Raw genomic sequence first — 27079 nt, forward strand, 5'->3', positions numbered from 1 at the left:
GCTGCCTGTGGGCCCAGACTATAATTCTCAGCTATCTCTCCAACACCTCATCGGCCTGTGCACAGCCTTGCTTCCTGCCATGACAATGGACTGAATCTCTGCACTGTAAGCCAGCCCCAATTAAATATTTTCCCTTATAAGAGTTGTTGTGGTTGTGGTGTCTCTTCACAGCAACAAAACCCTTAGACAGTATACAGGGAATTTTGTTGTTTTTTTGAGACAGGGTTTCTGTAGCTGTGGAGGCTGTCCTGGAACTCACTCGGTAGATCTGCCTGTCTCTCCCTCCTGAGTGCTGGAATTAAAGGTGTGTGCCACCACCACCTGGCCTTTTTTTTTTTTTTTTTTTTTTTTTTTTTTGAATGGGGATTTTTTCTTCTTAAATCATTTGAAGTGAGAAGACCCACTTTTAATCCAGATCTTGAGTGTGGACGACATCTGCTAGTAGCCTGTGAACGTGGTAGGAGGAGGATTGCTCTTTGCCTGCATGTTCCTGCTTTTGCGTTCACTGCAAGTCCATTCCCTCACTGGACTCTACTTTGTGATTCTGTCAGATATGGGAGACTAGCTGAGACATCCAGCCTTGTGGACTGAACTACTGGATTCTTAGACCTTCCATTGGTAGAAAGCTATTATTGGACTAGTTGGCCCATAGCATGTAAGCTGTGTGTCTGTGTGTCTGTGTGTGTGGGTGTGTGTGTATGCTCCTCTAGAGAACCCTGATCTTTTTCAGTTCTGGTCCTCAGAGAAGCAAAAGGGATTACAGTTAGCTTCCATATTTATGAGTTTTGCATATATCCATTTGACCAACTTTTTTTTTTTTAATCCAAAATTGCCTGTGTCAGGCAAGGGAGATATCTCTGTGTAAATGTGCTTGCCACCGCCGGGCGTTGGTGGCGCACGCCTTTAATTCCAGCACTCGGGAGGCAGAGGCAGGCGGATCTCTGTGAGTTCGAGGCCAGCCTGGTCTACAGAGTGAGTTCCAGGACAGCCTCCAAAGCCACAGAGAAACCTTGTCTCGAAAAACCAAAGGAAAAAAAAATGTGCTTGCCACCAAGACTGACAATCTTTTGAGTTTCATGTCCAGGACCCATGTGGTGGAAGGAGGGAAGTGACTCTTGACAAGTTGTCCTCTGTCTTACACACCATGTTGTGGCAAAGGGCCTCTCCTCACAAATAAATGTCATGTTGTCATGTTTTAAAAGCATCTATGGCACTGATGTCTCAGCCATTAAGAGCTCTTGCAGAGGACCAGAGTTCGGTATCCAGAACCCATATCAGACTGTTCACAACTGTCTGTTACTCCAGTTATAGGGCATTCATTCCAACAACTTCGGCTCTCTGAGGACACCTGCACTCACATGCACACACCCACACATGTTCATGTACATAATGAAAAATAATCTTTAAAAGGGCCTTTGTGATAAGCATTTTTGTTCATTATTCATTCTGTAAACAATCTAGTATTTAAGCATTTGTTCTCTAACAAACAAGTATTTAAGTAGCATTATAGGTATTATAATCCAGAGATGATGTAAATTACTCTGCAGGACATGACAGGTTATAAGCAGAACATATGCTATTTTACATAAGGAACTTCAGCATACACAGAATTTGGTATTGATAGGAGGCCTGGAATCAATCGTTCAAGACCACTACACACACACTTGCATATGATAATCTCCAAAATAATTCATGAAACCTAATGGAAAAATGTTCAAAATTAATATTTCAAAATGATCATAGTAGCATTTAGTGTATAATTATATAGGCCACACACCAGAAACGGGCCCCACTCTAGCATTGTACACAGAAGTGGAGTGCAGGGGTTCTCATGGGGAACGGCAGAGTGCCTCCTGGAGAAAACTGAAGAGCAGGAAGCAGGAGCTAAAGACGCCCTGCACTGCAGAAGTTTCTCTGTCCTTTTTTTCTTTATGTCAAAAGATATTACATATGAAAACAAAGGACATCAGGGGCTCAGTTGTACTAGGATTTTTTTTGGAAGGGATCTCTGGACAGTCTTGAAAAAGATTGTTAGGGAAGGTATGGTTGTTGTATACTTTCTGACTGTAGTGCTTTGGGCCCTGCACTGTAGATGCCTGCTCTAGCCTCCTGCCCCCGCACCTACAAGTTCAAAGTGTTAATGAAACCAAAAACACTATCTCTACAGAACATGCTCTGGGAACCCTGAAATTCCCTGTCATAAAAGCTAAATGGGCTTCCAGGATATGTCCAGTGCTCTTGCCAAAGCCTCTTTTCCTGAGAAGGCAACGGAAAGATGCTTAGAAATAACCCTAAGAGTGTCCTCTAACATTGGGCTAAATAATAGCCTGTGGAAAGCTTTCTATGGCCTTTCCAAAACCAATTATATTTTCCCCAGCTCAAAGTTCAGTTTGTCCCTATCAGTCACAGCACTATCCATCACACGTGGACAGTTCCTTTTATCATAGGTAGGGGGAGCTCTCAGATCCTCCAGTCTCAGAGTTCCCAAGTAGTCATTACAGGCAGGAAGCAGCACGCAGAATGGATGTTCAGACAGAAGCAATTATAATCAAACCTTGAAATTGTTAAAATTTTTTGTTTTTTTTTTCTTTGTGGCTTTGGAGACTGTCCTGGAACTAGCTCTGTACACCAGGCTGGTCTCGAACTCACAGAGATCCGCCTGCCTCTGCCTCCCGAGTGCTGGGATTAAAGGCGTGCGCCACCGGCGCCCGGCTTGAAACTAATTTTAATTAAGCGCCTACTGTACAAAAGAAGCACCTTTCAGTGTACTGATGAAGCATGAGCACACTTTGGCAGGTGTAATGACTACAACTCTCGAAATACACCGCGGGGCCAACATGTACACTCAGCCCGTGCTTTTCGGGTTCGAGCCAGGAGCTGGCCGAAGCTGCGGGACGGTCCGGCGCGAGCGTCGCACTCTTGGGGAACCCTCCCAGGGGTGGGCAGCTGATCGCCTGCCCTCGCCTCGCCCCGGCACCTTCCTGAGGGCCGGGACCACGAGGCCATGGGCGGATCGCTGTGGCGGGAACCGGAAGCGCCGGCGCCTGTGGGGACATGACGCCGCCTCCTGTCCCGGTGGCCGCGGGACTCCTCCCGGGTGGGTTCTGTAACGGACTTGGGCGGGTGCGGGGCCTGCCTTTGTTCTTTCCTTAGCGCGGCTCCAGAGCAGGCGGCCGCGGCGTGCCAGCACCCTCCCACGGACTCTCCACCGCACCGCACCGCGCCGCTCTGGCCACCGTCTAGCGGGGCAGGGAACAAAGCTCGCGAGAACTCCCCGTTCACCTGAGATTCCCGAGCCAGTCGCGCAGTCCTCGCGAGAGTGCCAGGTTCGGCTCTCCGGAAGTGTGTTCGGAGGTAGAGGTGCTGTGCCGTGGGCTCGTCGGCCGCCGTAGCCCCTGCTAGGTCAGCCCGTGCGAACCTGCTGGAAGAGGAAGAGAAAGGCAGGGAGAGTCGGGTTACAAGATGGCGGGTCTGTAGTAGTTCCCGCGGCGGCAGCGGGCGGGCGGGCGGCGGCGGAGCGAGCGCTCCCGGGCAGCACCGGGAGGACACGGTGGTTGTGCACGGCACGGAGGGCTCTCGATGGCTCTTGTCAAATCCCTTCTCGCGGTTGCGCCTTTGGAGCCATGGTAAACTCGGGCCTCCCCGGAGCCGCCGCCGCCGCCGCCGCTACCGGCTCTCGAGAGTGAGGCACCGGCCCGGCGGGCGAGGAGGCGGCGGCTGCAGCGCTGGGCCGGCCGCCACCATGTCGGACACACGGCGGCGAGTGAAGGTCTACACCCTGAACGAAGACCGGCAGTGGGACGACCGGGGCACCGGGCACGTCTCCTCCTCGTACGTGGAGGAGCTCAAGGGGATGTCGCTGCTGGTCCGCGCCGAGTCGGACGGTAAGCCCCCGGGACGCCCGCGCGGGGCCGCCCGAGCGCGAGCGCCGCTCGGACAGCGCCTTCACCCGTCTTCTCTGCCCCCAAACAAACCCCCGGGCCCGGGTTTCCTCCGCCTCCATCCCTATCAGGGGTTTGACTCCGTCCCCGCCAGTCCCCGCCGGGGTGTCGGGATTTCGAATGTGAGCGTAGAAAGTCGGTAGGAGACCAGCTAGGAATCCCGCTCGTGGTCTGCGGCACCCCCTACCCCCTTTAGGTCGTCTTCGTCGTGTGTCCAGGGGAAGGGGCTAGTCAAACTTTTCTGAGTGGCTCGAAGAGAAACAGGTTCCGGTTGTTGCAGTCGGCAGGTGCCGCCGAGGAAAATCAAAACGGACTTTTTCTTGGAGTTGGTACAGGCTGTTGCCACGATACAGACACGAGCACAAACGTCTCACTTTTTGATCCCTCCAGACTGACTTAACAGAGAGTGGGAAAAGTGGGTTTCACAGTCTCAGCAAGTTAGAAAACTAAAGCAGACGGTGAGGTTTATTTGTTGATTGCAGAATTCATGGAAAACTTCTTAATATTAAAAACTGGCAGCCACAATTAAAGCAGCTACTTCTTGTATTCAAAAACTGCCCAGTTGGAGCAACTGATATATGTAGGTATTAGAGGAATAACAATCTTAGATATTTTCTTTTTTTTTTTTTTGGCAAATGTTATACTAATGTAGAGTCCATCTTATGAGTCAAAAGCATTTATTTATACGTTATGTGGGATTTTTGTTCTTGTTCATTGTCATAGGAAAAGAGTAAGTATAATTTGTATGGTAACTCTCCCCAAGGAAATTCAGTAAAACAGCTTTTGTTAAAGTTAGTCTTCAGTTGGGCAACTAGACCTTAAAAGTTTTCTTTTACTTGTCTCATAGCCTGAATATTGGTTTCACACAGTTTTTTGCCCCTCTAAAGACATTCGGAGTTAGGATGAAATTAGCCTAGATCTGGAGAGAAAATATGAATTAAAATACGTTTTGTAGCATTAGATGTTCAGCTGGTGAGAAAACATGAAACCTCCGTAAGATGTGTACTATTGAAGGCTTTATAAGCTGAGACTTACATCCTTTTTTTCTTTTAATTCTTTTAGGATCTCTACTCTTGGAGTCAAAGATAAATCCAAACACTGCATATCAGAAACAGCAGGCAAGTAGTTATTAAATCTTTAATTTGAAAGACTGCATCTGTCATCCAGAAGTTTGGTAACTAAAGCTAGAAACCATGTGATATGCATTTACCTTCCAGGTTGGGAAATTTTCAAAGTGAAAAGTAGTTTTTATGTTGGCAATTTAATATTCTTTTTGAATTGAGCCATTGTTTGTATTAGAAAACAATGTATTCTTTGGTCTTGCTTAAAGTAAGTCAAGTCTCTCCTATGTGCTTTACTCTAAACGGTTTCTTTTGAGTCACATTTGAAAGAAGGGGCTTAAAAGAAAATTCAAATGCTGGGCGTTGGTGGCACATGCCTTTAATCGCAGCTCTCAGGAGGCAGAGGCAGGCAAATCTCTGTGAGTTCAAGGCCAGCCTGGTCTACAAAGCAAGTTTCAGGACAGCCTGCCTCCAAAACAATACGGAGAAACCCTCAAAAAACCAAAAAAAAAAAGAAAAAGAAAGTTCAAACTGTTCAGTTACTTCCATTAAGAACAAAAATTCAGTGGTGGTGGTACACACTTTTAATCCTGCCACCTGCAGAGGCGGGTGGATCTCTTTGAGTTCAAGGTCAGTCAGGGCTACATAGAAAAACAGGGGAAAAAATTCAAAGGGATACTATTAAAACAAGGAAAGACTGTGGTGTGAGATTGGATCTTTGACCAAGGAAAGGGGTTGTTAAAGTAGCATTTAAATTCTGCTTTAAATTGTATGCATATTTTAATATAATCATACATATTGGTAACTATGTAGCATTTTGTGTTGATATTTATTGTCACTTTGGAAAAGGAAATCTGTTTTAGTATTTCTAATTAGTTAACATGAAGATGATAGCATTGTCCTTGTCCTTTATCTGTGTTTTTTTTTTCATATTTATTGTTATATGTTGTCAAAGTTGAGTAGTGTAGAGAATAATATAATAAGTTGTGTTACAACACCTTCAGATTTACCAATATTAACATATTATGTCCTTTTCAATCTTTTATAATGTTCAACATGAGTCGAGGTAAAAATCACCTGTCTGTCCCGTTTTGTCCAACCTCTGTTTCTACTATGGTAACTCTATACTAGAATTGCTGTGTATTTTTTTTGTACATGCTTTTATGCCTCTCTTGCATATGTCTTGTGTTTTTAAACTTTTACACTATTGATGCCATACTTTTTACATGTATTCTGAAATTTGTGTTTTCACATTTTTTGACGATTTGTGTTACTGTAGATAACTTTTTAAAATGTATTAAATTCTGATGTATGACATATACCTTTGAGAAATTGAATTATTTCCTCTGTGTGTGTGCTAGTATATAAAGTCGCAATGACAGACTTTGTAAGGAAAAGAGAAATTTTAGGGTTTTTAATTATAGCATCAAGTCTACCTTTCTTCAAGGCATATGAAAATTTGGATACTATAAACACTTCAGAGAAAAATAAAATTACATCTATTGCAAAACTTATTAATAGTAAAAATTTAATGTAAATAACTGCTTTTTGCGTGCAGTACATTCTTAGTTCCTTGAAATATTTTAGTACTGGTAGCTTTTTTTCTCTTAGATAATTTTTATATGTGTATATCTTTTGATGAAGAATTCAACTAAAACATTTGTCTTAAACATTTGAATGTTTCTCTGTATCCTAGATATGTTTAAGTACATTTAAATAAATGTGATTTCTAACTCAGCCAGGCAGAGTTTTATAAGATGAGTTTTTGCTTGCTTGTGGGGAAATACTAATATTTTTGTCATCTTTCTTTCTCCTTCCTATGTGACTATAAAATGATAAGAACATTTGCTCATGTGTCTCCTAAGTCAGGAGCAGTTCCCTACACATTTAGTTATAATAACAAGTCTTGGCTTGTGTAAGTGGAAAGATCATATTGTGTGCAGAACTTATTATAAAACAGTCCTAACATTTAAAAAATGTACGATGGCTCTTTAAATACTTCAGAATTTTGAAGTATACTTTAATGAATAATGTCATTGTCTAGAAAACTAGTTCCAGACAAATTGGATTTCTTTATGCACTTAAGTATGCAAAGCATTGGAGCAAAATAAAATTAAAACTTTATGACAGCTGAAAGTGTTTTTGCATAACCAGTCACATTTAAGTAATATAGTTCAGGGTTGCATGTCTTCATGAAATACACGCACACCCCGCACACATCACTCTGAGGTTTATAAGAGAATTCTTTGGTAATGAGAGGAATATGTAAAAGCATTGTGTGAATTCAGGAATAAAAACGTGTGAATGTAGTCCTCTGTTTTATTTTCTCTAATCTTGAATTGGGGGGACTTTTTCTAGTGGAAGTCATAGAGCCATTTGAAGTTATGTTAAATGTACTTTCTTTGTAATATATGCAATTTTTTTCCTGTTTAACCAAAGTCTTGCTCAGTTTGCGCTTTTTACCAAATTATACAAGTTGGAATTCTTGAATACATCATCATTTTTATGTTTACTAGAATTATTATATTAACAATATTTGTCAATATTTGAGGTCTTAAATAGTCTAGAAAGTTATTTCCAAAATTAAAAGAAATATACTATTCGTAGGTGGATTTTTAATTAAAAATGTGAACAAATAGTTTGTTTATAGAATATTTTACTGCATTAAAATAATGTGTGAACTCAAATAACTAATATTCATGGTTACAGTTTTAAAATTATCCTACTGCTTAATTGTTTGCTCAGAATACGTGAGTTTCCCTTTCCCAAAAGCAAAGAATCAGATTAATGGGCTCACTTAAATGTATTAGAATCAAAACAACTATCAAATAACAACAGCAGAAAACTATCAGTAATGCATACTACTTCCCTGCCATCTCCAGTACTGAAAAGGATGATGGATGGGAAGGAGATGTATTTTCTTAACATACTTGAGTATTTAAGCAGACTCATTAAGAGGAAAAGAAAGTGATTATACAGTACAGCATAAAACGAAGTATCTGAAACGTTTCAGATTTTGAAGTTACTTAAAAATCAGTCATACTGATCTTGACTAAATCAAAAGTCATAATCATAGGAATATGGCTTAGCATATTTAACATAGCTGTGTGCTCTTGAGTATAAAAGGTCAGTCCTCATCTCAGGAAACAATATAAGAATAAGATAGATAATGAGATAGTTTTGCCAGACCTCACTGAAAATGAATGAAAGCATTTCCTGTGGAGGCGACTGAGGTACAGAAAAGTTATGCATGGGAATGTAAAGCAGGTGTATTGCAACAGTGTCAGAGGCTAGAATCTGTAAGAACTTCATTCTTGGTGGTGGTGATAGTTGCTGAAATCAGTAATACTCCTGCTTGAGTTGCAGGAAGTCTGTTCACAGAAGTTTTTGTTTTATTTGAGAGTTCATTGTACCAAACAAAAGGGAGCCATTATAAGTTCTTAATGGAGACATAAAATGATGAAAGTGATACTCTCTTTAAGGAAACCAATGTGACAGCAACATTCCTGCACATATCTTTTAGGAAGTCAGAGTCAAAATGATTTGGGCCCTAGATACATAACCAATTTGGATTTTATACTTCAGTTGCAGTGGTAATTCAAAATGGATCAAATAGTATGAAGCATGAGGACTTTAAAGATTTATATTTGTTTGTTTGCTTTTTGTTTTTAAAGATTTATTTATTAGTATGCAGTGTGCTGTCTGCATGTATGCAGGCCAGAGGACACCAGATCTTGTTACAGATAGTTGTGAGCCACCATGTGGTTGCTGGGAATTGAACTCAGGACCTTTGAAAGGGCAGTCAGTGCTCTTAACCACTGAGCCATCTCTCCAGCCCCTTGTTTGTTTTTAATTGGGGGTGGGAAGTAGGCAGGGGCCTGTGCACATGAGTGCAAGTGTCCTTGAAGTCACAGAGATCACCTGCTTCTGCCTCCCCAAGTGCTGAGATTAAAGGTGTACACCACCACACTCAGCTTGTACTGTTTCCTTTTTTCTTTCTTTCTTTTTTTTTTCTATCTTTTGGTTTTTGGAGACAGGGTTTCTCTGTATTGTTTGGAGCCTGTCCTGGAACTCACTCTGTAGACTGCTGGGCTTGAACTCACAGAGATCTGCCTGCCTCTGCCTCCCGGGTGCTGGGATTAAAGGCGTGCCCCACCAATGCCCAGCTGTAATATTTTCTTGTATATAAGATATTATATACTTATGTCATATGATCAGTGTTTTGGAGACTATATGAAGCATTCTTTAAATGGGTTGTTAAGATGATTTGTACTGAGGGGAAGTTGGGGTACCTGAGTATTCTCAAATACATTAAGTGGATCTGACTGTAGTTCTGTTTTTATCTTTAGAACTTTTCTACTACCCCCTCACACACATAAATGCCTTAGGATTGGGGGCGGGGGTTGTTACCTGGGTGCAGGTATAGCAGAAGACTGAAGAGAGTATAACTTTCCTGTGGCTGTAGTTACAGAAACTTATGAGCTACCCCATATGGATGCTAGAAACCAAATTCTAGTGTTCTGCAGTAGCAACAAGTGCTCTTAACTGCTGAACCATCTCTCCACACATCGTTGTGTAGCCCTGGCTGTCCTGGAACTAGCTCTGCAGACCAGGCTGGCCTCTAACAGAGATCCACCTGCCTCTGCCTCCCAAGTGCTAGGTTTAAAGGTGTGCACCACCACCACCCAGCTAGCTACTCTAAATCAGCAAGGCGCCCTTCTAAAAAAGGTAGAGAACAGTGGAGGAAAGTTGAAATTGAGGCCTGGATTCACCAGAGGGCATTTTTCATTTACTGGTTTGTTACAGGATTGATTCCTGCCTGATTCCACAATTACCTCAGAGCCCCCAAATAACACGCGAGACACTATATCAGTTATGTTGTTGGCCAATGTCTAGGGCTTCTTATTGGCTATCTCTGTCTTAAGTATTAACCCATAACTACTAATTTATGTATTTCTACAAAGTCTTATAGACTCATGCATCCTTTCCTCCTGGGATCACATAGCAACTTCTCTTATTACACTACCCAGAATCCTTGTCTCCTAGTCCCACCTATCTTGCTTTCCTGTTGACCAACATTGTTGTATTCATCAACCAATAGGAGAGACATATGTAGAGAAGACTTCCCCCATCACTGGTTAGAGCTAAAATATTGGTAAGTTTTTATTTTGCCATTTTGAGGACCAAACTTGGTCTTATGGGACTCCAAACAGTGAGAGCAGTAGCTGTCTCTGTCTCTAACTCTCTTACTGGCTTTTGGAACCCTATTCCTCATACTAGGGCACCTTCCCCAGCCTTAATACAAGAGAGGATGTTTAGTCTTGTTTTTTTCCCCAGTTTTTCAAGACAGGGTTTCTTTGTGTAAAAGCCTTGGCTGTCCTGGAATTTTCTCTGAAGACCAGGCTGGACTTGAAATGCCTCCCTAGTGCTGGGATTAAAGGTGTGTGGCAACACTGCCAGGCTGAGATGTTTAGTCTTACTGCAACTTGATGTGCCATATTTTGCTGATGTCCATGGAGGCCTACCCTTTTCTGAAGAGAAACAAAGGAGTGGATTAGGGAGATGGGGGTTGGACTAGAAGGAAAGGAAGGAGGGGAAACTGCTCTCGCGATGTGAAATAGATAAATTTAAAAAATTGACTCAATCGATTGGCTGGTAGGCCCGTTGTAGGGCATTTTCTTGAATACTGATTGATGTCATCCCATGGCAGATGGTCCTGAGTTGTATGAGAAACTGAGCTGGGTGGTGACGCACGCCTTTAATCCCAACACTCAGGAAGCAAAAGTAGAACTCTGTGAGTTTGAGGTCAGCCTGGTCTACAGAGCGAGTTCCAGGATAGCCTCCAAAGCTACAGAGAAATCCTCCTCAAAAAAACAAACAAGAACAAAACCTGAACAAACCAATAAGCAGCTTTCCTCCATTGTCTTGTGTCCATTTCTACCTCCAGATTCCCACCATGCATTCCTATTTTGACTTCCCTCTCTTCCAGTGTTTCAGTCATGTAGTTATCATACCAACAGAAAAATGACTAGGACAGTGTGGTGCTGGGTGGGGGCAGGACTTCATGCGTGCTCGGCACAGTCTATCAACTGAGCTACATTCCCAGCCCCATTCTCATTTATTTTTGTTTTTAATTTAGATTTATGTACTTATTGGCACAGGGCCTCATTGTGTAACTCTGACTAGCCTGGAACTCACTATGTAGATCAGGCTGACCTCAAACTCACAGAGATCCGCCTGCCTCTGCCTCCTCAGTACTAGGATAAAAGGTATGTGCTACTACCACCCGCTGTTATCTTTTAATTTAGGCTCAGGCATGTTCTCAGGACAAGGACAGAAAGCCACCACACTCTGCCAGAATATCACAAGACTGGTCTGTAGCCCAGTTGTTACTATTGTTCCTGTCTGCAGCCTCTGAGCCAAGTCTCCACAGTCCACATTGCTCTCAGCACTACACTTTCAATCTCCTATGGCGGTCTGTGAAACTCTGTTTACAGTGTCAGCTGTTCTCTAGTCCCGCTTCAGAGTCTTCAGAAACATAATCACATGATCAGCTTCTTCACAGCAGTAGTCCATTCCCTGGTACCATCATCTATATTTGTTGCTTTTCTGTTTCTGTGGCAAAATACTAATGACCAAAGCAACTTAGGAAGGGTATATTTGGGCTTACAGTTCCAGGATCCATAAGAATTCATCACTGTTACAGTGGGAAGAATGGCAGCAGGCAAGCTGAGAGCTCAGGGCTCCAATCTTGAGCCCTAAACATGAAGAAGAGAATAGCAAACCGGAAATGTTGGAACTCTCAAAGCCCACCCCCAGTGCCACAAACGCCATACTCTGAGGTTTCCCAAATACCACCAACTGGGCACCAAGTATCCAAATGTCAGACACTGTGAGGCACATATACCATCCAAAGTAACACAAACATTCACACATAAAAATAAATAAACCTTTATATATAAGCCAAAATAGGGTTAAACCTAAATTTGTCTGAGGGTATTTGCATGTTTTTAATCATTTGACAATCAGTTAAAAAGAAAGGGTAGACAAGTAGGTTGTTGATGAATGGGATGGCTGACTTTCCAGACAGTAGAGTTGGACCGTCTACAGTCTTACCCGAGAAGGATTAGCTAGAGCCTACTAACTGTTGTCTTTACCAGAGTTTCTCTTCCATTGAGAGTATAGTACAAAACTGTAAAGGAATAGGCAAAATATATTTTAACTGTCAGTTCTCCTGACTTTTGTTTATATTTCATAGATATATCTTTTCTAGTATGGTAATGAGAAATCTTTTTTTTTTTTTTAAACAGGATACATTAATTGTTTGGTCTGAAGCTGAAAATTATGATTTGGCACTAAGTTTTCAAGAAAAAGCTGGCTGTGATGAGATCTGGGAAAAAATTTGCCAGGTAAGGTTTTTTTAAATTTGTCTTTATAAATATGATTATACACATAGTTCAAAGCAAGTCCCAAGAAAGCCAGGACTACACAGAGAAACCCTGTCTTTGGGGGGGAAGAAGTGCTATACATTTGCAACTATTGCTTCACATTAAATTAGGAGCAACAACAACATTGTCATAATTTTTAGATTTTTTTTTAATGTGAGCATGACTGTTACTGTAACTCAATTGGTAGAGTGCTTCCTAGCATACAGCAGCAGGCCTTGGGTTCTACCCCAGTTAAACCTAGCAAGCACCTGTAATCCCAACACAATCAGGAGGTAAAAGTAAGAGGATCACAAGTCCAAGGTCATCCTCAGCTTCATATGGGACTATCAGAAGGGGGGTTGGGGCATGGGGAATGTGCTAAGTAGTTTAGAGTCAGATAGCTCCTGCACTCAGCTCCACGTGATGCAGCAAGATTGGTGTCTTGTGTTAATATAGAATATTAGTTGCAATTAATAAACTAGTTTTAAGTATTAACTAAAACTGACTCTGTTTAGATCTCAGCTGTTTCTTGATGTCCATTTTCTTTTCCCATGATGCCACATTGCACCACATATGTCTTCTTAGGCTTTTTGTTTGTTTCTTGGGGTTTTTTGTTTTTTGTTTTTTTGGCTGTGATACTTGGTAATTGGTCACCCCTGGGATGACCACAAACTCTTCATCCTTTGGCTTCCACCTTCTAAAAGCTGGGAAACTGGGTTTGCATCAGTATGTCTGGCTACAGTTTCTTGAAGTATGTGGTGCAGATTAAAAACAGCCAAACAAAAATGGTTATAGTCAGATCTATAAAACAAAAATTTTAAGAAGAGTGTGTTGCTATTCAGATCTTAATATATACTTCAATCTACGAAGTGGAAAACACACTTGTAGTATAAAACTCTTAAAGGCACCAAATTATAAAAATAAGAGAATGTGGAAACATTAATGAGGCTGTTTTGGATTTTGGTTTGGTTTTTGGTTTTATTCTAGACAGGATTTCTCTGTGGCTTTGGAGGCTGTCCTGGAACTAGCTCTTGTAGACCAGGCTGGTCTTGAACTCACAGATATCCACCTGCCTCTGCCTCCCGAGTGCTGGGATTAAAGGTGTGTGTGTCACTACCACCCTGTGTGTTTTGAAATATTTTTAATGGCACATAAAAGTAACTTCTAAATGATAAATTTCAAAAATTAGAAAGTTAAAAACCTTTTTTAGAATTGCAGTGTTGGTTTACCTATCTTCAACATAGATGTGCACAGTAATATTTTTCAGTAAATAGCATTTTAGATTATACATGTCTGCCTGAGACTTCATATATTTGTCCTAGAAATGTTATTTTTTTAAGTATTACATTTATTTACTTGTGTGTTATGTGGGCACATGTGCCACGGAGCATGTGTGGAGGAACACAACTTAGCAGGGGTCTGTTTTTTCCTTCCACCCTATATGTTCAGGAATCAAACTCTGATTAGCAGGCTCAGCAGCAAGTTCCTTTACTTGCTGAGCTGTTTTGCTGACCCTGTCCTAGAAGTTTTTACTAAAATTGTCTTTTACTGTTTTTACTTGAATAGTTCTGATGGTTCACAAGACCACTTTCAGGCACAATATGAATGAAAAGATTCAAAAGAACTCAACCAAGCTGTTTTACTTCTAGTTAGTTTACAATAATAGCACAACAGATTAAACCACATGGGACAGTCACACAGGGAGCACTTAGTTCTCCCAGCCTTGGTGTGTGGCAGCATATGAGGTGTTGTCCACCAGAGCACTTACCCAAGTATTTGTGTCCAGGGTTTTTACTAGAGACGAGTCACTTAAGGTTGGCAGACCTTAGACTCCAGCTCCTCCAGAGGTCCAGGGTGCCTCCTAATCTAAGAAACCTGCCATATAGAATACTGTAGCTCTAGATCCCCACGAATCAGTCTCCTTTTTAAGATGTAGGATATTACAGGTATGTAGGAGTTGCCCCTCAAGAACTGGGCAGTAGTCAAGCCTTTTCTTTGGGTAAGTTAATAATCCCTTGGCCAAAATGCTTTTCCATTGATGTGATCCTATTTGGGAACCTGAGGGCTAGTGAGATGGCTCAGAGGATAAGGTGCTTGCCACCAAGTCTGACAGCCTCAGTTTGATTTCCTCAGAACACATGGTAGAAGGAAGAAAATCAGCTTGAACAAGTTATCCTCTGACCTTCACAGAACCTCCCCACAAGGAAAAAGTAAAACAGTTCTTTGTAATGGTTTCTGTGTGTATTGGGCATGTGGTGCCCTGGGAGGCCAGAAGAGGGTGTTGGATCCCTGGAGCCAGACTTAGATATAGATGGTTATGAGACATCATGTGGGAATCAAACCTGTGTCCTCTGGAAGAGCAGCCGGTGCTCTTAACCACTGAGCCATCTCTCCATCCTGGAATGCAAATTTTAAATGGTAGTATTTGACTAGGCGTGTACATTTGGTATATACTTAAAATGACAAAACAGTAGAATCAGTATGACTATGCCAGACATTTGAAGGAGCCTATATAGGACAAACATGTTAAAACATGGGAAATGAGATGCCATCCACAGACATACCACAGCACTGCCCACACCCACTAATTATAATCATAAATACAAAGAAATTACACTATTCTATAAAATCAGGGCTTTGTTTGTTTTCCACTGATTCCATTACTGTTTCCTTCTTGATTTACTGCAGTTTGTACCTCACAGTAACTGTTCAGAACTGTTCCTGGTGACCCTTCTGATTTTAGTCTCTGGAACCCCCACATGGTGGAAGAATGGAATTGATTCTTTCATTTTGTCCTCTGATCTCTGTGTGTACACTGTGACATGGACACCACAAAAAATTTTTTTTCAGCAGAATTTAACATAGAAATTACGAGACAGGCTTGGTAGTGCACACCTTTTTAATCCCAGGACTCAGGAGGCAGAGGCAAGTGGATCTCTGAGGTCATCCTGTCTACAAAGTGAGTTATAGGATAACCAGGGCTATACAGTGAAGACCCATGTTTAAAAAAAAAAAAGACAAAAAAAAAAACGGAAAAGAAATATTGCTAGGTCTGAAGTAGTAGCATATACTTTTAATCCCAGCACCGAGGAGGCAGAGGCAAGTGGATCGCTGTGAATTTGAGGCTAACCTGGTCTACATAGATGTTTCAGGCCAGCTAGAAAGACCCTGTCTCAAGAAAGAGAGAAAGTAAGAAACAAAGAAATTAGCCAGTGCCTAACAAATCTAGGTCTTCCTCAGACTGGTCATTTTCTTTTGGCTGTACATCCTCAGGAAGCTCCGGTGTAATTTCCCAATATATTTGATTATCAGAATTGTAGAATAATACATAAAAATAAGTCAACAATACCGGTGTTGTATAATAACATTAAAGAATGATGATAAATATAACTAAAAAGTAAGAGGCAGTATCCTTTCAGGCATCTGGTATAATTGAGCCAGTATTATTTCTTGCCCTTAGCCTTTAAGAGACACATCATTAGATTTCCCTTACCACGTAGTCATCTAGTTGTTATTTCTCCTCTTCACTTGTCTTCTCCCCCACAGCGAGGTTATGAAAAAGTGTGCCCACTACCATGTCCTGCATTTGTTAATTTCTGAGGCTCCAGTTGAGTTGAGGTCCTCAGGCTTGTATGGCAAGTGGTTTACCAACTGATTGGTCACTGCCTGAGTCCGGAGAATGTTCTTTCTTAACTAAACTGACCTTGAATTCCTGATTCTACTGCCTCAACCTCTCAAGCACTGAGATTACAGGTCAGCCACTGTGCTCAGTGCTCACAATATTTTTACTTACATTTGATGGTCAGTGATTAATTTCCAGAATGTATCTTTTGATAACCAGCTGTACTTGGGTGTTTATAGGTTCAAGGTAAGGACCCATCAGTAGAAGTCACACAGGACCTCATTGATGAATCGGAAGAAGAGCGATTTGAAGACATGCCAGAAACTAGTCATCTAATTGACCTGCCCACATGTGAACTCAGTAAACTTGAAGAGATTGCTGACTTAGTTACCTCAGTTCTTTCCTCACCTATCCGTAGGGAAAAACTGGCTCTGGCCTTGGAAAATGAAGGCTATATCAAAAAACTACTGCAGCTGTTCCAAGCTTGTGAGGATCTAGAAAACAGTGAAGGCTTACACCATCTGTATGAGATTATTAGAGGAATCTTATTCCTAAATAAGGCAACTCTCTTTGAGGTAATGTTTTCTGATGAGTGTATCATGGATGTCGTGGGATGCCTTGAATATGACCCTGCTTTGGCCCAACCAAAAAGGCATAGAGAATTCCTGACCAAAACTGCAAAGTTTAAGGAAGTTATACCAATAACAGACTCAGAACTAAGGCAAAAAATACATCAGACTTACAGGGTGCAATACATTCAGGACATCATTTTACCTACACCATCTGTTTTTGAAGAGAATTTCCTTTCTACTCTTACATCTTTTATTTTCTTCAACAAAGTTGAAATAGTCAGCATGTTGCAGGTAAGTAAACTATTTTTCACAATTCTATTTCCAGGTATTGTGTTCCTAATAATTTAAGCTGGTGATAAAGATTTACTTCATTTACTTTAAATGTCTATTAAACATAGAAAGCATGACTGTCTTGTGCTTTTTTTTAAGGTTAAGTTTTAGTATAAGGTGCTTTTTTTATTACATTTATTGTTGTGTTTGTGTATATGCATGTGTGCTGTACTCTGTGAGTGGGCATGTTAGAGGACAGCTTGTAGGAGTTGGTTCTATTCCACCATATGGGTCTCAAGGGATTGAGCTTAGATCATGAGGCCTAGCAGCAGGCACCTCTACCCACTGAGCCATTGCTCTTTACTGGGTCTCATGAAACCCAGGCTGGTAGCTACTCACAGTGTAGCTCCCTACTACCAATTTTTCATTATTCTTCAGTAAGGACATAAGGAAAGGTAATATACATTCTACTAGGTTCCTTTTATAGTAAAGGGGATCTGGTGTTTTCTTGGTTTCTTTGTATTTTTATTTGGCTGACCTTGAACTCAGGATTTTCCTCACCTTTCCTGTGCACTGCGTGACCTACTGTACATTTCAGGATCAGGAAATTAGAAATGAGATCATACTCTGGAGTTAATACAAAGGAGGCCAGGTTCTCAAATCGACAATACAAAGCAAAGCTTTAAAGAAATTTTATTATTTGTTATTGTCGTTGTTTTTCATTCTGGATCTCACTAGTAGCTTTAGCTGGCCTGAAATTCACTAAGTAGGCCAGACTGGCCTTGAACTCATAGTGATCCACCTGCCTTTGCTTTCTGCGTACTGGTATAAAAGGCTTGTGCTTCCATACCTAGCCAAGAAATTTTTATTTATGATTCATGAGATGCATTTTTCTGAAATTGTTAAGAAATTTAAACTACCTGTTGTTTGTCTAGGATTTACCACTTAGAAATTGGGTTTCAAAAATGTAGGAGGAGGAAAAAAATTAAGGCTGTGGCTAGTAGCCTTTAAATGCTCTTTCCCGCCTTTAAAATTGATTTGTATTATTTGTAATTGTAGCTGCGTGCACACATGCATGTATGGGTGTGCGTGCACATGCATGTGGGTGCTAAATGCTTATTTTCTTATATTTTGGTTGTGAGCCTAGCCTTTAATGGCTAAGCTATCCCTCCAGCCCTGAATGCTTATTTTTCTAAAACCCAGTTCCAAGGCTTCCTTGAAGAAATGTCTAGCTAGATACGAGATGTTCTCAGATACCATTCTAGCCATGTAGTTTGTATACATTTTTAATGAGTTTTAATATGTTGCATGAGTTAAATAAGGTAAGTGATACTGTACAATTTTTAGCTCATTGAACCAAAATGAAGTAGAACAAAGGTACATATAAATAATAGCCTGTTAAGTTATTACCTGATTTTTTTATTGTGTATATACACACACACATATGAAAACACTAGTATGATTAAGGGTTCCTCGTATGTATTATAATACCTGTTGTGACCTTCTCTTAGTTCATAATAGGAATGTAAGACTTTTTTGTTTTCTTATCTATTTATTTATTTGATTGTTTATTTATTTACTTTGAGGTGGGATTTCTGTGTAACTTTGGCTGTCCTAAAACTCACTCTGTAGACTAGGCTGACCTTGAACTCAGATTCATTAGCCTCTGCATCCTGAGTGCTGGGATCAGTTGGGATTAAAGGCATGTACCCCACCTGACATGTAAGAATTATCTTAATGTGAATTTTCTACATACAAATGAAAACCCATGTACCCAAAATTGAGAAATATACTTTAAACATGTTCTGTAAATTGAAACATGTTTTTAAAACAGCTGCTATTAAATAAGGTTATTTCCTTACAAAGCAGCTCTAGGATAAGATAACTTTCAGAACAGGAAGTTTACATTTCTCTTTCTCCTAGAAACAATAGAGGACAATAATGGCAATGGGACATTTTAACAAATGTTGCATATATTCCTGGTGTCTGCTGGTAGGAGTTGAACTTAGAGTCAACCCAGCATGATCTATGGCCTGTCCTCCAGAGTTTATAAATGATGAGGTTTCGGCCCTGAGAAATGCCCGGCTTTTCATTTTGGTTTCTAGTTAAATAGTAAGTTTTTTGGGTGCTTTTTAAAAAGGTGATAAGCTATCTTAAGCGAGTGAATGGCAGAAATAAGAGTTGGGACCCAAGTGTCTTGAGTAAATGCCCTTTAAAAAGTGACTCCTGGGACTGGTGAAGAGGGCTCAGTGGGTAAAAAGTGTGTGCATTGCACTTGCAGAGGACAGTAGTTCAGGCAACTCCCAACTACTGATAATTCCAGCTCCAGGGCATCCTATACCTTGAACTACCAAAATAATAAAGTCTTAAAAATAAAAAGTTACTCCTATAAGTTCTTAAGTTCAAGCATAAGAGCTGAATGGAAGCAGGACCAGTCATAGTCTAGAGAGGACCAAATCTTAATGGATCTAAGACACTTCGAACATGCCAGGACAAAATTTACTAGCTTCAGATAGCCTGCCTCCTGAGCTCTAAAATTGTACTGCCTGGTCACATTTATGTGATTCTAAAAAAACCAGTGTTTTGTTTTACCTGCTTTTACATTATTATAAAGAAAATAGTTTGATTCAGACTTCTGTTTTGTTCTTATTTTTGTTTGTGGCACTAAGGATCCATCTCATGGCTAGATAAACACTCTGTCACTGAGCTACATCCCAGCCCTGGTTTAGAACCTCTTCCCCACAGGTTTTGTTATCTAGAAAAGTAACCACATACACAGTTGTCTTAAGAAAAATTAAAATGATTACTTTAACAACTTAAAGAAGCAAGGATTTAGGAAAAGCATTCCAGTTACAGGCTTTATATTGTCAATTTGCCTCCTAGCATATAGCATGAAATATAATGCTTCATAGTTTAAAGAAATCGCAAAAAATGATGCTATAAATGGGGGGGGGTCAAGCTGGCAATCAGGAAACATTCTCCTAATGAACATACCTGAGATTGCCTTTATAAATAGTTGCAGATGTTTTGGCTGAATTTAAGGGGAAAACTGCATTTTCAAGTCTTTGGAAATTTCTCCTTTGAAAATATTCTGAAACAGTTTAAAAATCTTTAGTAGGAAAGTTTGAAGGTTTAATCTGAGAGATCTATGGGAAGAAGAAATTTATAAAAGATGTGAACAAGAAAACATTCTTACAGATATTACAGATGTAATATTTTTAGAACAAGTCACTTGATACTACATTTCAAGCATATCCAGCCATGATGATTATATCTAAAAGGAGTCCATGAAATACATAAAGAAGCACTATTGTGGGTCACTCACTTAAAACCCCATTTTATCTCTTTACATTGTCTTTGAGCACTCCCCATTGATACTTAGTACTTTCTAGCTAGTGAGGACTTATCTAAAAGTATTTTGGAAGCATTGTAGAGATCCTTAGTTAACGAATGAGCAGTATTTAAAAGACAAATATTTGAAACACATCTTTTATATCCAGTGATTTGATTTTGCTGTCAGTCAGAGATAGTACCATTACAAGTATTTTACAACATGTTAATATAATAGAAATTATGTTTCATCCAGGTGGTGGTGGCACACACCTTTAATCCCAGAGCGTGGGAGGCAGAGGCAGGTGGATCTCTGTGAATTCAAGGCCAGCTTGGTCTACAGAGTGAGTTACAGCACAGCCAGGACTATTACACAGAAACCCTGTCTTGAAAAACAACAAGAAAAAGAAATTCCATTTCACAGAGAATGGTTTTGAGAATATAATGAAAACTTCCCAAGCAGCATAGTTTCAGCAGTTGACTTTTAGCAGATCTCTAAAGTGAATTTCAATATTATATAATTACATTTTACTTTGTCATTTTCTTACTGTAAAAAGTATAGGTTAACTGCAGAAAATTACTTGCCTCACTAAAGCAAGCACAATTATAATTTAAATATCCCTTATATATTTTAGACATAGAAATTTATATTTAAAAATCACCAAAAATTAAATGTGTAATGAAAATAGAAAGGACTATAAAAAATGTATGCCTGCTGCACTGGGGGTCGTAGCTCAGTGGTGGATTATTTGCCTAGCATGCACAAGACCATGGATTTGATCTTTGACTCTGCATACTCTAATGAGTGCTTTTAACAGCTCTGTGTCATCAGGTGCAATTACCATAGTGGTTTGTCACTTTCTTTTATCTTTGGCTATAGATGACAGCACTCTGTATAAGCTCACGTGGTGAAGGCTTCTTGCCTAGTGCCATAACCCATCCCTTCAGTGCTGGCCTTGTGTTCTGCCTTGTCCCTTTTTCTGGTACATATGAACTGACAGTGAGTAAAAACTGAGTTGGGAAAGCTACCAGCTCAGTGATGAAGAACACTAGCTGGTCTTCCAGAGGTCCTGAGTTCAATTCCCAGCAACCGTCTGTAATGAGACCCGCCCTGTTCCAACCTACAGGGATACATGCAGACTGAACATTGTATACATAATAAATAAAAATCTAAGGAAAAGCTATCAGAATGAAAGGAAATCAATTTGCTGCTTTTCCTCTAGAGCTACTGTTAATTTTGCCTAGTCCTGTGTACTGAGGTTTCTAGTTAAGTGTGTATTAGTGAATAGCTGAAGTAGCAGTTCTAAGTTTCAGGAAACTATAAATACAACCTCAAACTTCAGGTTTCATGATGAAAATGCTTTTGAATTTTGATCTGTTTTTACTATACTGTGTGTAAGGCATATGCATAATATAACTATACTTTTGCTAATATTTTATAGCAATTATTTCTTTTCATGCAGGAAGATGAGAAGTTTTTGTCTGAAGTTTTTGCACAGTTAACAGATGAGGCTACAGATGATGATAAACGACGTGAATTGGTAAGTTTTTATTCAGTTTCTAAAACTTGTTTTTACATGTTTCAGAAAACATTTTAAGATATTATGTGTGTCATTCCCACACACATAGATGCCCCTCCCCAAGGAAATTTAAATGTCTTATATCATGACAGAACTGCAGACATTAGTTATAGTGTTAGGTATTTACATTATAATGGGAAAATGGAAATTCAGAAACAAAACAGACGAAAAGAAAACACTTCTAAAATAAATGAATGATAAATCATTTGGTTCTTTAGAAATGCTTACTTTTTAATGTATTTAAGGTTTTAGGGGCCTTGGAGTTAATTTTGCTTTTGTTTTGTATTTTAGAGGGGAAAGAAACAATTACTGTGTACCAGATGTTTGCTTTCTTCGAAATGTAACCAAATTTGTGGATTTTATAAGATATCTCAAGATACTAAATTTGGTGTCCTCTTTGGTAGTTATTTAATGAACTGCTTAGTTCTCTGTGAAATTAGTACTTTGAAGTAGAGAATCATCTGTCTTTGTCAGTGCTTAAAATTTTGTGGTTGTTTTGTTTTGTTTTTGTAGTACCCTTGGTAATCCAGACACAATTTTTTGCAGGATGGTTTTTATGTAAATTCCTTACATGGCATTTTTTACATTAGGTTTAAAGAGGATCAGTGTTTGAGAAATAAAGCTAAGTGTACTTTTAATGTGATGCTAGAGTTTTGTTGTTGGTACATGTACATATGTGTATGTATATATATATATGTAGGAGTGAACCCCACAAAGCTATCCGCTCATGAGGGCGGGGACAAGTAAATTAGCACAGGTAGAGATAAAAGGAAGCTAAAGGAAAAAGGACCTCCCTGTTTTGGAAGCCAGCCACACTTCTAACTCCTAGCTTGTGTGACTCACTCTCTCTGGTAAATAAATATATTGTATCCCCTATAACATCGGCTACCATCTATAAACATACATACCACATTTATATTTTACAGTTGGTAAAGCGATGCACTCATGCATGAGTGGAGATCACCCATGCATGAGTGGGGTCAGAGGACAGCATGTGGGAGTTGGCTCTCTCTCTTATTGTGTGGGTTCTAGGAATCCAACTCAAGTTGTCAGAAGACTCTGGTATCTAACTTTGCAGTATGTGCAGTTTTCACGTTGATTTACTTGTCACTGTAACTTTAACCTCACAGGTTAATTTCTTCAAGGAATTTTGTGCATTTTCTCAGACACTACAACCTCAGAACAGGGATGCTTTTTTCAAAACCTTGGCAAAATTGGGAATTCTTCCAGCTCTTGAAATTGTAATGGTAATTATGTTTGCTTCTTGTGCTTTTGATGTTGTAAATTTGTCATAGATTCATATTTTGGATGGTAAAGTATTTGCATAGTGCTGGCATCATTTAGTCATTTATCTGATATTGAATCACCACACATGATTTCAGTTACCAGATTTTAAGATTTGTACCATCAGTATTTGTCTTCCTTAAGTGACACTGTTTCACAGAATTGGCTAAGTTGTCTTCCCTTTTCAATACAGTTAGTAGAGTGAGGATGTACTAAGCTTCCATATGGGAGTAGGATTATAATTCTCAGATTTCAGTTACATGTATTTGATTCATAGACATTCAGATAAAAATTTTGAATGAATATAGTTTTAAGTATTTTTTGTGTGTTTGTATTTATGTGAATTATGGCACATATGTGCCTGTGTCAGCGGATTACAAGTATGCACCACTACGCTCAGCTCTGTGCTGACTCTTATGTATAAACTCTGAATATTAAGTACTGAGATGCTCCCAAATATAACAGTCATGGGACGGGGAAGGATATTTCAATTCAGTTTGGTGTCTTAATCCAGAAATTGGGACCTCTCCATATGGGGAAAAGGTTCTGCAAGTTGAAGTTAAATGTTAATCTAAAAATCTGAGAGGTTATTTGTGGATTTGAGAGAGAAGAGGGGAAGGCAAGAATAACCTTTGTTACCAGTCTCTAACCTGGCTTTCCTTGTGTTAGGGCATGGATGACTTGCAGGTCAGATCAGCTGCTACAGATATATTTTCTTATCTGGTTGAGTTTAGTCCGTCAATGGTCCGAGAATTTGTGATGCAAGAAGCCCAGCAAAGTGATGATGTAAGTAATGATAATGCAGTTTTGTGTTTTACCCATGGAGAAGCGCCTTCTGTTGTAAAGAAGTCATAACTATAATCTTAAATTTAAAAATATATAGGACTAATAAAAAACATTTTAATCCCTTAGGTGTACAGACTTAAGTAATTACTCTGTATAACTAAGAATTTGTTTTTACTTGCTTTCACTCAGTTCCTGTTTTTAAATGGAAATGAAGGTTGGATAATCAGAAAAATGTTGTATTTCCCCTATATAAAAGTATTTGTACAAAGTGAGCTGGAGTTATAGACGTATCTGCCTGTGCTTCTTAAGTGCTGGCATTAAAGGCATGTGGGCATGTGCACACTGACCAGCTAGCTACATTATTGTTCATTTTAGTCTTATGTTTAATCTTAATGTCTGCTTATATTCTTACTCTCTGTGTTTCTTACTAGTTGCTTCCAGTGTTTCTTGGCTTAGTTTGTTGTTGTTGTTGTTGTTAAAGTTTTGTTGTTCTTCTGCTTTCTGTTTTAAGATTTGTGTGTATGCATCGAGTACCACCCAGGGGCCAGGAGAAGTTGTTGGGTCCTTTGAATCAGTTGTCAGCCACCCAACCTTGGTGCTAACAACCAAGTGTAGGCCCTCTGCTTTTGCTTTGAAACACTTAGCATGTGCACCAGGCTAGCTCTGGATTCACAGCCCTCCCTGCCTCAATCTCTCAAGTGCTGTGATGAAGACATGAGTCACCATCTCTTTCCACTTTTTACAAATGGTTTGGAACAAATGCTGTAGTTTAGACAAAGAAGTAAGGTGGGTGGAGAGAGTGCACACCTTTAATTCCAGCACTCGGAGACAGATGCAGATGAGTTTCTGTGAGTTCGAGGCCAGCCTGGTCTACAGAGCAAATTCCATGACAGCCAGAGCTACATAGAGAAACCCTGTCTCAAAAAAGACTAAAAGAAAAAAGAAAAGTAATGTTTTTGGGTATACCTGTAATCTCAACACTTCTGGAGGCGGAGACAGAAGGATTGCCACAGTTCAAGGCCAGCCTAGACCTTCTTACATACTCTGTTAAAACAAGACCCTGTCTGAACCACCACTCCCCAAAAACATTTTATATTAAGTATGTTACTATAGTGGTTGTTTTTGTTGAGTTCATTTTAGGTGTTTGTTGGAAGGAAGCTGGCTGTAGGTTTTTAGATCGATTTTCACTAGTAGGGAGATGATGCGTGCATGGTAGTACTCAGTGTCCATTACTCTGGACCTGGAGTTACGGGTAATTTTGAGCTGCCTAACATGAGTGCTGGGAATTGAACTCGTATCCTTTGGAAGAGCAGGACCTGCTTTTACCTGCTGAGCCTTCTCTACAGACTCGTGAACACCAAATGATGGTAAATCCTAGTGTATTACTATCTCACTATGATATTCTTAATGCCAGCCTTTACAGAAGGTAAATGTGAGATTGATATTCCTGTTGAAATTAACATTCTATCTTTGATGCTTATATGATTAAAAGGAAGTCATCTTAAATGGCCATAAATCTCAATTCATACCATGATAATCATGAACAGTTAACTTTTAAAATTCTCAACTCTTCAGCACTCGGGAGGTAGAGGCAGGCGGATCTCTGTGAATTCGAGACCAGCCTGGACTACCAAGCGAGTTCCAGGACAGCCTCCAAAGCCACAGAGAAACCCTGTCTCAAAAAACCAAAAAAAAAAAAAAAAAAAAAAAATCTCAGCTCTTAAAAATTTGATTTGTTTTCATTAGCCTTATTTTCTTGTTTATATTTAATTGATAATAGGGAAGTAGTTACTAATTTTTCAGTAGGAAAGCTTAAGTACCTGTCTTTGGCCCCTGTCTTTGAGACTAAGGTCTTGTGTTGTTATCTGGCCTTCAGTTGATGTGTTCAAGCAGTCCTCCCACTTCAGCATAGAGTGCAGTGTTGCCTCCTTCTCTTTGGTTAAACTAACCATCTGAAAAGAACACCCCGCCCCCCATAGGTTCTTAAGTATTCCAGTTTGGCCTCATTCCCATTATGTAGCTGAGGGTGACCTCAAGCTTCTTCTGCTTCTGCTTCCCAAGTGCTGGCCCAGTTTATACAGGTCAGACTCAGGCTTCATGCATGCCTAGGATAGTGCTCTATGTGCTAAGTATGCCCCCAGCTTCTTCCTGAATTGTGTGTAATGTTACTGAGCATGATAAACAGATACTACACCATTTAATAGTTGTGAGTATATAAAATTTGTCTGTCTGCAGGGATTGGTGGTACTAGAACAAGGTTACCTTTTCAGGGACCAAATGGCAACTCTATTACTTTTAGGTGGATTTGGTTGTACATTGTAATAGACTGATTTTAATTGATGAGCTAAGTGCCTTTGGGACCAGATCTTGCTATCCCGTGTTTCTGTATACAGCATAACTTCCAGATGTGTAGTTCTCTTGAGTACATTATTAGGAACTAAGTTTCACTGGGCATGTGGAATACAATTTATTTATAACAATAATGGGTGTTTGGCATGTCCTACAGCTCACCTGACTAATCTCCATAGGATCTTTTCTTTTTGTGATAACTGTTGTCTAACCACTTGTCAATTTTCTTCATGTTTTGCTCATTTCTGGTAGAAGGGAAAATCTAACTAGATTTTCATTAAATCTTGGTCAGAAGCAGAAGCTTGATTGGATTTTTATTTTTTGAAGCAAATTATTTGTACTTCACTGGGTCTTATTTGGGATCAGACTATTTGTGAATTCATGTCTCCTTATTGCTTTCTTGAATAATTAAACCTCACTGGAATGAGACCACAGTTTGTTTTTGTTTGTTTTTTAATAACTTATATTTCCAGCTTTGATAGCACATGACTTTAATCCCAACACTGGGTAGGCAGAGACAGTTGTATCTCTGTTAGTTCAAGACAAGTCTGGTCTATTTAGTTAGTTCCATACCAGACAGACCTATACAGTGAGAGAAAAAGAAAAACTTAAATCATCTTACAGGTTTAGAAACCCTCTTACTTGAAGGCTCTTTTATTATTTGATGTAATCGTTGGCATTATTTATTTTGAGAATTCATTAGGGGTGGGCTGGGAGGGTTTAAAAGTTTATCCTATTCCTGGATAGCTTGCTCATGCTCCCCCCCACACACACACACACCCTTTATGCTTTTGGACCAGATGTAAGCTCTCGGCTGCTAACCACCATGTCTGCCTGTCTGCTGCCATGCTGTTCCC

The 27079-nt window shown here is 39.9% G+C and overlaps 1 protein-coding gene across 5 annotated transcripts in view; it reads left to right on the forward strand.

Moving 5' to 3' along the window:
• The first annotated feature begins 3481 nt into the window (after nucleotides 1-3481).
• Nucleotides 3482-27079, forward strand: part of Ppp4r3b (protein phosphatase 4 regulatory subunit 3B) — a 51220-nt gene continuing 27622 nt past the window's right edge. For all 5 annotated transcript variants that reach the window (XM_040733226.1, XM_005070352.4, XM_013113600.3 and 2 more), the window contains exons 1-7: nucleotides 3482-3884; nucleotides 5004-5059; nucleotides 12313-12411; nucleotides 16291-16914; nucleotides 21687-21764; nucleotides 22934-23050; nucleotides 23757-23873. In XM_040733226.1, the coding sequence (XP_040589160.1) occupies nucleotides 3743-3884; nucleotides 5004-5059; nucleotides 12313-12411; nucleotides 16291-16914; nucleotides 21687-21764; nucleotides 22934-23050; nucleotides 23757-23873 (1233 nt within the window). In that variant the 5' untranslated portion in view covers nucleotides 3482-3742. The remainder of the gene's footprint in view (nucleotides 3885-5003; nucleotides 5060-12312; nucleotides 12412-16290; nucleotides 16915-21686; nucleotides 21765-22933; nucleotides 23051-23756; nucleotides 23874-27079) is intronic.

The sequence above is a fragment of the Mesocricetus auratus genome, unplaced genomic scaffold (genome assembly GCF_017639785.1).
Source record: "Mesocricetus auratus isolate SY011 unplaced genomic scaffold, BCM_Maur_2.0 Super-Scaffold_100029, whole genome shotgun sequence".
In the NCBI taxonomy this organism is placed as follows: Eukaryota; Metazoa; Chordata; class Mammalia; order Rodentia; family Cricetidae; genus Mesocricetus; species Mesocricetus auratus.